This window comes from Hipposideros armiger, unplaced genomic scaffold (genome assembly GCF_001890085.2).
Source record: "Hipposideros armiger isolate ML-2016 unplaced genomic scaffold, ASM189008v1 scaffold_187, whole genome shotgun sequence".
NCBI classification, from domain to species: domain Eukaryota; kingdom Metazoa; phylum Chordata; class Mammalia; order Chiroptera; family Hipposideridae; genus Hipposideros; species Hipposideros armiger.
This window is the reverse complement of record NW_017731537.1, coordinates 2,541,504-2,553,178: the sequence shown is the minus strand read 5'-3', so window position 1 is coordinate 2,553,178 and position 11,675 is coordinate 2,541,504. Positions and strand designations below refer to the sequence as shown.

The 11,675-nt window shown below is 49.6% G+C and overlaps 1 protein-coding gene across 5 annotated transcripts in view; it reads left to right on the top strand.

The window, feature by feature from the left end:
* Window positions 1–5,449: 5,449 nt before the first annotated feature.
* Window positions 5,450–11,675, top strand: part of FLNB (filamin B) — a 134,811-nt gene continuing 128,585 nt past the window's right edge. For all 5 annotated transcript variants that reach the window (XM_019652807.1, XM_019652806.1, XM_019652805.1 and 2 more), the window contains exon 1: window positions 5,450–5,897. In XM_019652807.1, the coding sequence (XP_019508352.1) occupies window positions 5,606–5,897 (292 nt within the window). In that variant the 5' untranslated portion in view covers window positions 5,450–5,605. The remainder of the gene's footprint in view (window positions 5,898–11,675) is intronic.

The following is an 11,675-nucleotide window of genomic DNA, read 5'->3' as shown; positions in this document are numbered from 1 at the left end:
TGTTGTTCACCATCTTAGCTGTGGAGGGCAGTGTCACTGGCCCTCATATGTGGGATCTGAACCGGGGCCCTCTGGCGTCCCAAGCCAGTTCTTTACCATCGTGCCACTTGCCTGGCCCAGTATACACGTTTTAAGAAAGGAAAAAACTATTAAAATTGTAATACTCAATATATACCGATAACAAAAGATGAATACAAGTCACATTTGACTTCCGCAATTTCAAGGGGTGCTCAAAGTGGTTACCATCAGCGTCCAGACACTTCTGATTATGGCAAACTATTGCTTGAGCAACATTGACCAAAGTGTCCACTTGTATACATTTTGGGGGTATATATAGATATATTGAGTAGGGTGACCAACTAATTTTGGTTTGTCAGAGACATTCCTGGTTTTAGCACTAAAACGAAAGGCCTGTATCCCAGGAAACTCTTTTAGTCCTGGGCAAATTGGGATAGTTGGTTGCTTTACTATTGGGTAAAATATATTATTATAATTAATTTTACTTGTTTCTTTTTACTTTTTAAATAATACTTGATAACTATTAAGTTTTACTAGAAAGTTTAACATTACAATGTGGCTCTCATTATATTTATATTGGACAGCGCGGGCTCTCTAGGTCTTAAAGCCCAGACCATATCCTGCAAAGAGACAGAGGCGAATTTCCCTCCTTCAGCAACTGAGCACAGGAATCAGTAACTAAACTTCAGCACAAAACAAGCACTGTGACTGCACAAGCTGTGAGTGTGAGGGGACTGAAGGATGGACATGATTCTCCCAAGTTGGAGGAGAGAGATGAGCGCATTCTTGGCAGAGGGAACTGCCTGAGCAAAGGCATGGAGGTGGGATCCAGGGAACTATTATATATGCACACTTGCTTGATTAGAAGAACCCTTTTCAGTCCTACTTAGATGGGTTGATGTGGCAATTTGTGCAACTTTGAGAAGTAGGCTCACAGTGCTTCAATCTTCCAACCAATGTTTTATCTTCAAATTCAGCTGCTCTGTTCCTTGTGGATATCTACACAACTACTGCTGCCTTGTCAGGTCCATGCTGACATATAGGGATTACCTCTCCACTTTTTTTTTTTGTCAGCTTATTCTGATCAGGATCTCTCAGGGCTGTGGCAGAGTGGTGTCGATATCTGTGGGTAACAGACATGGAGGGGAGCCATGGCTTCTTACAGAGAATGATTGGAGTCTGGGAAATGCAGTTAATTCCAGCTTTTTCAGGAACTGGTTGTGAAGTCAGTTAATTTTGCCCAATTTCCACTTATATTTATTGGGCATTTATTGTGTGCCTGGCACACAGCTAGGAGTTTTGCTTTTGTTATCTAATAACCCTAGAAGTTGGGTTATCTCCATTATCTCCATTGCCTAGATGAGAAAACTGAGGTTTGAAAAGGTAATTTGTTCAAGGTCACAAAGCCAGGATAGCCAGAATTCACACCCAGAGTCTGTGCTTTTCACTTCTCTACACGTTTCCACTCTGGAGGGTTCTGTCAAGAGGTAAGTGTCACTTAGGACAAAAGTTAGGAAACAGGGACATGGTATTTATTAAATGAAGGCCTTGTCAGGCAAAACTATGGAATGCGCTGGCCAAAATGTTCCCTGCAGGGCCAGCCAAGCGGCGCGTTGGTTAAGAGCTGGCTTGGGACGCCAGCTCTGAGCAGCGGGGCCCCGGTTCAGATCCCACATGAGGCCCATTCACACTGCCCTCTACAGCTAAGATGCTGAACAACAGCTCAACCTGGAGCTGGGCTGCCTTGAGTTGCCAGCGACGGCGTAGGCTGCAACCCCTCCTGCAGTGGGATGCCATAAGCTACCGTGTGTGGCCGGCAGCCAGAGTGAATGGCTGGCAGCTGGCGTAAGCTGCCAAGAGTCACTGTGAATGTCTGTCCAGAGGCCGGCGAATGATCTGCTTCACCCAGGAAGAGCACAATGATAATACCAACATGGGCCAGTGAAGCAACGTCCTCTACAACTAGACTGAAGAACAAAAGGACAGCAACCTGTCCGTTCCCCTTACTCTGATTCTTCAGCGCTGTTCCCCTCCCCCAACTCCTCAATAAAATCTTAAAAATAAAATAAGATAAAATAAAATGCTTCCTGCAGAAATGCCTACCTTGAGTTGTTGGGCCCTCATCTTTTATCAAATACTGATAAAGAGCCATCTGAAGATCTTTTCTGCTTCCTCTTCTCATCTCTGAAGCCACTGAGGAGGCAAGCACCCTTCTCCACCATGGTTTTAGTCTCCTTCACGTTCCATAAATCGCTCTCCAGAGAACTTTTAGGCTTCTTCTGATCAAATGGAGAGAATCACAGGACTCATCCCTAAGACAGGGATGTCTCAGCTCAGAGTGAAGTAGATTGGATATTTACACGAAGAACTTAGTTCTTTGTGTCAAAACCTGGTGAAAGCAGAAATATATATATATTTCTAAAGATTTTATTGGGGAATTAGGGGAGGGAACAGCGTTGGGGAATCGGGGAAGTGGAACAAAAAAGTTGCTGTCCTTTTGTTCTTCAGTCTAGTTGTGGAGGACGTCGCTTCACTGGTCCATGTTGGTGTGATCATTGTGCTCTTCTCGGGTGAGGCAGATAGGTCGCCGGCCATTGGATAGCCGCTCACGCCGGCTGCTGGCCAATCACGGTAGCTTATGGCAGTGTACTGCAGGCCCACTGCAGCCTACACTGTCGCCGGCGGCTCACGGCAGACCAGCTCCAGGTTGAGCTGTTGTTCACCATCTTACCTGTAGAAGGCACAGTGTCACTGGCACATGTGGGATCTGAACTGGTGGCCCTGCTGCTCAGAGCTCGCGCTCCCAAGCCAACTCTTAACCAACGAGCCACTCATCCGGCCGAGAAATATTTTATAGGAAAGGGGAATCTTAGCACATTAGCAGCTGCTGATTGAGCTGAGTTGATCACATTAGCTCCAGTCTTACCTAATAAGTAGGAAGTCCCTTTGAGAGATAGACACTTGGCCCATAAGTTTTTCTTTTGTAAAGATTTTATTGGGGAATTGTGGGAGGAGAACAGACAAGTTGCTGTCCCCTTGTTCCTCAGTCTAGCCATGGAGGATGTCGCCTCACTGGCCCATGTTGGCACCATCACTGCAGTCTTCCCGGCAGAGGCAGATCAGTCGCCAGCCACTGGACGGCCACTCACGGTGGTTCTTGGCAGCTCACACAGGCTGCCTGCTGCTCACGCTGGCTGCTGGCCACTCACAGTAGCTTATGGCAGCCCACTGCAGCAGGGACTGCAGCCTACGCGTCACTAGCGACTCACGGCAGCCCAGCTCCAGGTCGAGCCGCCGTTCACCATGCTAGCTGCAGAGGGCAGTGTCACTGGCCCTCATGCTGGATCCGTACTGGGACCCTGCTGCTCAGAGCCAGTGCCCCCAAGCCAACTCCCAACCAACACACCACTAGGCCGGCCCTGGCACATAAGTTTTGATGGGTGAGTTTGGGTAGAGGAAAGCCTGAGATAATAGGAGCCTTGGGTATGGGGGAGGCAAAAGTTACCAACACTGCCTGTAATGTGCTGCTCAGATTGTAAAGACAAAGGTAAGACCCAGGCTGGGAACAGCATGACGGCCCTTTGACTTTGGAGTTACATCCAGGTTCAAATCCAGCTTTGTCTAGCCTTACTAGTTGACCTCTTGCAAACCTCTTCACTTAATCACTAAAGAGGGAAATGAGCCTTCAAATAGTTCTTGTGTCCCTATCTGGGCCAGGACTAGGGCCAGGTAATACACTCTCTCCCCCAGGCTGTTCTGAGCGTTTCCAGTATGTGAGGCAATCTCTGTGCACAAAGCACTTCAGCATTGTGTACGAATGTCCTGTTACAGAATGTTACAGCCACAAACCTTCTGGTTTCTCCTGGGCAACTGCTGGTCTGGAAGCCCTTGACTTCCATCTTGCCCAACCCCTCTTCCTCCAGGAAGCCTGCCTGCCCTGACTCCCCTCCACCAACCCTGGGTTAGGAATCCCTCCTTGAGCTTAGGGTATCCTGTGCTTCTCCTACAGACCGGGATTTCAGTCCTGTTAGTGCTGTGTGCCCTGAGCAAGTCACTTAACCTCAGTTAACTCGTGTCATATGGGGCCAATAGCAAAGAAACTGCTTAGCACAGCTCTTGGCACAGGGGCAGAGCAGGTATTCAGGAAATGCTAGCTGCTACTTTTATAATTACTAGGCTGTTGACAGCAGTGGTGTGGCCTGGGTCTCTGCTGTATCCCTGCACCTAGCACAGAACCTGGATGAGTACAGAGCAGGTGCTCAATACATGGTGTTGGTAGGCAGAATAATGGTCCCCAAAGATGTTCACATCCTAATTTCCAGAACCTGTGACTATTACCTTACATGGCAAAGGAGAATTAAGGTTGCAGATGGGATTAGGATTGCTAGTCATTGATTTTAAAAATATTCTGGATTAACTAACTGGGCCCAATGTAATCACAAGGGTCCTTAAAAGAATTAGAGGAAGATGTGACTATGGAGAACTAGAGAGATGACAGTGTGAGAAAGACTCAGCCCGACATTACTGGCTTTGAGGAATGGAGGAAGAGGCCACAGCCAAGGAATGTGGGAAGCTTCTAGAAGTTTGGAAACTCAAGGAAATGAATTCTTCCCTAGAGCCTCCAGAAAGGAATGCATCCTGCCAAACCTTGATTTTAGCTTAGTGAGACCTAAGAGGGACATCTAAGCTACAGAAGTGCATGATAATATATTTGTGTTTTTTTAAGACAAAGGTTTGGTAACGTGTCACAGCAGCATTAGGAAACTGACATACGCGACAAATTACTGTTCATTTCTATTACTACTACTAAGCTGTTTGTGACAGTTGATTTTTACTTTTCTCTCCCATTAGTATACGAACTTCTCAAGGTTAAGGAATAAGTTTGTCTTATTTGTAATACCATTGGTTCACGGGCTCAAGGAGGGCCTGGCACACAGCAGACACTAAATAAATGCAATGAATGATAATATATAATTCATTTGAATTTAATTAATATGAATGGCAAAATGTCTGTGTCCTTCCCTGTGTTCTCCGGTGCCTAACACAGTGCCTGGCACACAGCAGGAGCTAAAAAAACCACCTACAGGTGGATGAAGTACCCTTTCTGTAGGCCCCTCACCCATGACTCACACTGCATTCCACGCCCATTCTCTCCAGCTCCCTACTTTTGCACGTCCCCTCCCTCTGGGACCCAGGTGACTTTCTCCTTATGTAGCCAGATGTCTCCCTCCTAGCTTCCTTTACCTGAGGCGGTGAGCACAGAGCGCTGATTCCGAGGACGCCTAGGAGGCAGTGGGAAACAGTGGCCTCTTTGGGCGGCAGGGGGCGACCGTGGCCCGGGAACTCCCGCCAGAGGGTTGGGACGGGGCGGGGCTTCGGGGCGGGTCGGCTCAACGCGCAGGCGCGGGGCCAGACGCCTCGCGCGGTCAGGGGCAGGCGGCCACAGAGCAACCGCGGTCGCGGCTCTTGTAGCAGCGAGTTCGAGTCCCGCTCCCCCTCCGCTTTGGTTCTCGCTCCCTCGACCCTTGGGCCTCCCAACGCCAGTCCCCGGCAGCTCGCTGCGCTTTGCGCACTCCCCGCCGCCAGGATGCCAGTAACCGAGAAGGACCTGGCGGAGGACGCGCCGTGGAAGAAGATACAGCAGAACACGTTCACGCGTTGGTGCAACGAGCACCTCAAGTGCGTGAACAAACGCATCGGGAACCTGCAGACCGACCTGAGCGATGGGCTGCGGCTCATTGCGCTGCTCGAGGTGCTCAGCCAGAAGCGCATGTACCGCAAGTACCACCAGCGGCCCACCTTCCGCCAGATGCAGCTCGAGAATGTGTCCGTGGCGCTCGAGTTTCTGGATCGTGAGAACATCAAGCTTGTGTCCATCGGTGAGTGCCCTGGTCTGGCCAGGCGAGGGCGGGAGTACCATCCCGCCCCCGTGCGTGCGCCCCAGCAGAAGGCTGGGGCTGCCTGCCGCGCGCCCCCATCACGTCCAGCAGCTGGGGGCTGGGTATGAGCGCTGAGGCCCGGGGGCGTCGTCTCCGGGGGTGAGGTGGGGACATAGGAGAACTAGGCTCCCTCCCAGGTGCCAACCCTTCGGCTGAGACCTCGTATGATAGCTTCCGACAGTGTGCCCAGCAGTGCGTCTCTGGAGGGGTGTGGGTTGAGGGCTTGAGCTGGGACCGCACGGGGAGAGGTGGGTCTGTGGCATTTCTTTGCACCTGGGGTGCCCTTGCGGGAGCTGGGGAATTGGAAATCTATGGTCCACTGTCCTCCCAGGTGGGGCCCTAGTCCACTGCTCCTGGGAGCGCTCGACTCGTTGCGCCCAGGCTTGTGTGTTCGGCGGCCGCCTAATGGGCGTTGGCTCAGGCCGGAGGAGGAGACTTGGGGAGGGACCGTTCTCTGAGCCTAGGGCCACCCCGCCCAGGTGGATCCCGGGACCTGGTACCCTCCCCCACCGTCTCCGGAATGGGTGTGGGCCTTGAGGTGGGAAGGGGAGCCGCGGGGGTGTGTCCTCGCTCCCTTTGCTCCCAGCTCTGCGCTGGCCCGGCGCCGCAGGGTGAGCCGGCTCTCACCGCTGAAGTTATAATTTAGAGACGGTGGTGGTAATGGGAACTGCTGCCTTAGGGAGCCCAAACTAGTGGGCTCTGTGTGCCAGTAACCCCAGGTAGCTCAATTTTTACACACCCCGCGAACTGGGATGTTGTTAGACCCATTTTACAGACACAGGGATCCAGAAGTTTAGATGACTTGCCAAAGGTCATGGAAGTATGGAGGGTCCAGCTGAGAATTGAAGGAAGCGGGTGGCAATTAAAGGAGACTTGGCCTTCCTCTCTCCGCCCTCCCCACGCCAGGGTCTTCCTGAGAGGAGGGAGGGAGTTGGTGTTGGGTTGTCTTCCTCTGCTCTGGGGAGGAAGAATGAGGGTGAGGTAGGTCCCCACTATGCCCTGAGCTAGTGGAGGGCTTCCAGGAGGGTCACACACAAGGCTGTCACACAGAGCATGTGTGTATAGAGCATGTATGTGCAAAGAGAGCTTGGGCACACAGTGTGGGTGTGCAGAGAGTGTGTGTGCCTACGTTGTGTTATGTATTCTGCCAGGCGAACCTCTTCCCAGAGAGGAGCTGGCTCCGGCCTGGGTCTAGGGTCTCTTCCTAAGGAAACCAGACCTTATAGTGGCCCCTGGGCAGGAAGAAAGGGCGGTGGGTGTGACTGCTGGGACTTTTCTCCAGCATAAAAGGGGTTCGCTCTCTAAAAGGGGTTCCCTCTAGGCTGAGTCTCCTCTGGCCTCTTCCTTGCCTCCCCCCACACCTGTCCTAGAAGGTAGGGCTGCTTCCTGGGCCCAGGCAGCTGCCACCGCCCAGTCAGCGTCCCCATGAAGGGTGGCTTCTCTGCAAAGAGTAGCTGTGCAGCATGCTGTCATCTTCCTTTTGGAGCCCATCTCCTATAACTGAAGACGGAGAACCTCAGAATTCTGGAATTCTTTCCTTTTCAGAAAACAGCTTCCTTTTGAGGAATCTCAAGGCCTGGCTAGGCTCAACTTGGATCCCTTCCTCTTTGTTTTAGAAATGTGTATTTATTTAATTAACTGAACAAAGAAACTTAAAATAAACCAGGAGTATCCAAACATGACATGAAATCTCTTTAAAAAACAAAACAAACAAACAAAAAACCAAACCACAGCACCAGAAAATCCTGGACTGCCTAATTTACCAACTGTTTACAGAGGCTGCAGCTGCTTCCAGCATGGCTTCCCATCAATGCCCTGAACTTGAGGGTCTCATTCCAGACTTTGTCTGGCCCCTTACAGCTTTGTAAACCCTCGTGATTTTCATTCCTGAACCCACCCAGACTGTAGTGTCCTCCATTGTCCTGACATTCCAAGGTTAACCTTCCCCTTCCCAGTGGGCTCTTTGCAGCTTCTTGCTGTGGACCTCTCCCCACCACAAGTTACATTGTTTTATTTTATTTTCTCCTTTTAAATTATTTCTGGGATTATATTCCCCAAAGTGGCATTCCTGGGTCAAAGGGTGTGACCACAGTTATGATTCCTGTCATGGGCTGCCTACTTGCTCTCCAGAAAGGTCTCCAGTGAACCGGTTTTCCAGTCCCTGGAGACCAGAGGGACATGTGCTAAGTGCAAGGACTCCTGTGGGGGTGGTGCCTGAAGGCCTCTTCCCTCTGCTCCTGGGGTTGCTCTGGGTAATGGCCCTTCAGGAAAGTCACATCCAGCTGGGACTTCAGTTCAGGTATTCACAGTTTATGCTGTGTGGTGTTGTGCTGATAATGACACTAGCTCCTGTTTGGGGGCATGTTAAATATGCTCCGTTGACCACCCCATTGTTCACCACCTTGAATCCTGGACTGGTTTCCTTGTCTATATAACAATCTGCTTCAACAAATCCCTGGGAAGCCTAAGGGCTTGCCCCAGTCCTGGCCAAGTGCTTAGAAAATGGTTGCTGTTATTACTGTGATTGCTGTTAGTAGTATTATCTGTATTTAAAGATGGGGAAACAGGAGCGAAGTAACTTTGTTTGGAGGTCACCCAGCTAGTAAAAGGTGACTAGAACCCTGGTCTGCCTGCCTGTTGAAACTGAGCCTTCACTCATCTGCTTTCCAGTGTCAGAAATGAGTAAAATACGGCCCCTCTCCCCTGAGCGCAGAGCTCCTGTAACATAGTTTTTAAGTCTGGGATGTTGGGATAATGGCTGGACACCCATACTTTGAGCCTCTGACCTTGAACAAAGCAGGGATCTCAAGGAGGTGGGTGATAGGATTAATCCTCTGAAGTGTGATGAAGGTCCCCTGATGTAAGTGTCATGTTGGGAGGTGAGCAGAATCCGTTTGCATCTCCCATCTTGTGTTGAGATGAATTTGTTAAGAATGGCTGCCCTATTTTCACTGTTTGTTTTTGTTTGTTTGTTTGTTTGTTTGTTTTGCGGGGCAGAGGGGAGCTTTTCTGCTACCCAATGGATGGATGGTGTTTTATTCCGTAATCTGGGAAGGTATCTTTGAACGAATACAGGGTTTTGTATGCTTTGGATAACTCTCAACAATATACATTGTGGGAATCACTAGCGTTGTATACAGGCACCCAGCTTTGAGATAAGGAAAGGTCAGAAGCCTCTAGAGGACTGTGACTTTTCCACTTAGACTTCACTGTAAGATAGCCCTAGCTGTTTATTCACATTTGTGATTCATTAAAAGGTGGGCCCATCCTAGGCGCCATCCAAAAGTTAAAGATTTTCTTCAGTTTCTTGTTATATCCTGGGCAGTTCATAGTGAGGCCTCAGCATATTTAATTCTAGTTGCCTGCCAGAGCTGGCAGTTTTATTTACTTGTTTTTCCAAAAACCTTCCTGACATTGGGCAACCCAGCCAACTTGGAGAAAAAGGGTCTCCTGGCCCAAGAATGACAATCAAAGCTGCCTAGAAGTTTGGGTGGTGTGTTTTGGTTTGATCCTTTAGAAAAAAGGAATTTTTTCCTTTTCAGAGGATGCGGTCTGACCCTAATGTTTACTTAACGTGCCTGTGGCAGTTTAGCGCCCCAGAGCAGGTGAGGTGCTGTGTTCCCAAGACCTTAGGTCACTGGGCAGTTTCCATGGTGGTGGGTCACCGTGCCACTCAGTCCCCTTTCCTTCCTTTTGTCCAACCCCCACCAAAATAATGTACAAATAATCAAATGCCAGTGTGTCTTTTAGGTGATGTAGTTCAGACTCAGAGAGTGCTTAAAAAGTAGCAAATTCTGTGAGAATTAACAAGTTCAGGGCCATCTGCAACAAAGTAACACATTAGTGTTAGAGGTGGCTTTTGTAGTAGTTAGAGGATTCTTGGTTTAAATCCCACTTGCCTCTAAGTAGCTATTAAAACACTCCTGTGCCTTGGTTTCCTTATCACTAACATGGGGACAGTAACCTCTGATAAAAAAATTAAACAAGTTAACATGTTTTTAAAGTGCTGGAACAATTTGTGGCACATAGTAATTGCTACGTGAATGTTAAGTCAGGTGCTGTCCAATAATTCTCTCAAAAGTCATGCTGGAGGGTTTGCACACTGAAAGGACATTTAATAACTCTGCTGCAATGCGGAAACCAGCTCCGTTGGCTAATGTTAATTCTGTTTGTTATAATGGGGTTATGGACTGCCTAGAGGGTGTCCCCTCCTTGGAAAGGGATGACCCTTTTATATTATGGCTGCCTCCAGGGCCCATTCACACCAGCTTTGTTTCCAAGAGCTGGACAGGAGCTCCGGGCGTCTGGTCATTCCAACCTCCCACCCCGTTCAGGAATCTCTGGGCCAAATCACTTCCAGATGGCAGTTGGGCCTCTGCGGAGCTCCTCCAGCAACAGCGGAGCCAGCGTGCCAGTCAGCAGCAGCCTTCGTTCTTGGAGAGTCTGTGCTGACAGAGGGCTTTGATTTGGAGCCAAATTATGTCTCCTGGGTTTTCCCCCTCTCCCTGCCCAGGGTCCTGGTTCTGTGCTGTGAGGCGGTGTCACTGGGTAGCTGAGAATGGCTGCCTTGCTCCTTGGGCAGCAGATGCTCAGGCTTGGAGCCTTTGGGTCCTGCCCGCAGTGGCTCCATGGCCAGGGGTACCACGTCATCCTGCTTTCTCTATAAATGGCCTCCAGGTCCGCACACACTGGCTATACTAGATACAGCTGAATGGTTCAGAGTATGGGCCTGAAGCTAGACTGCCAGGGTTCTAATCCACTCTCTGCCCCCTAACATCTGTGCAACATTGGTCCACTGCCTTAACCTTTCTGAGCCTGTTTCCCCATCTGTAAAATGGGGGAGAATAATAGTTCCTGTCTTAGAGTTGCTGAGAGCATTATATTTGATTAGGTTAAGTTATAGCACAGTGCTGGCCTTATCAATAAGATGATTGTGTTTTTCAACCCAAATGTAGGGCTTTGCCTTGTCTTCCGTTTATTCTCTGGCCAGTCCTCTACTGTCATCTGGTGTGTTAGCTGTCCCCTTGCCTTTAGCTTAGAACTTCTGATGAAGATTCCCCCCAAGATCCTTTCTTTCTTCATTTCCTCATGTAACAAATATATGAAAGACCCACTGAGCCAGGCCTGATGCTAAAGCCACAGGAATAATGAGTCATGTCTGCGATTTACGTCACGCGCTGCTCAGCATGGAGGAGACACACGTAACCAGGGAATGTCCTTCTCAAACCTTCAGGGACACATAAATCACCTGGGGACTTTGTTACAAATGTAGGTCTGATTGAGTAGGTCAGGGGTGAAGAAGGCTGAGGTTCTGTACATGGAACCAGCTCCTACTTGCTGCTGTCTGTGGACAGATGGTGCTATGAGTAGTGAGGATAGAGAGGAGGAGAAGCACCTTCTCTCAGGATGGGATGGTATCAGGAGGGCTCCCTAGAGGAAGGGCCTTTTAAGCTGAATTCTAAAGCCAGACTAGAATTAGGCAGGTGAACAGACACTTAGCCAGGTTAGCACAGAAGTAGCAGAGTGTATCCTGTGGAGGGAGGTCAGAGGGGTGGTGGAGAGGTAGGCAGGGGCTGGCTCTCAAAGGGCCTTCTGAGGCTGAAGGCTGCCATCAGAGCATCTTTCTTTTCTTTTCTTTTTTTAAAAATTTTTATTGGGGAATTGCGGGGTGGGAACAGCGCTGGGGAATTAGGGGAAGGGGAACAGACAAGTTGTTGT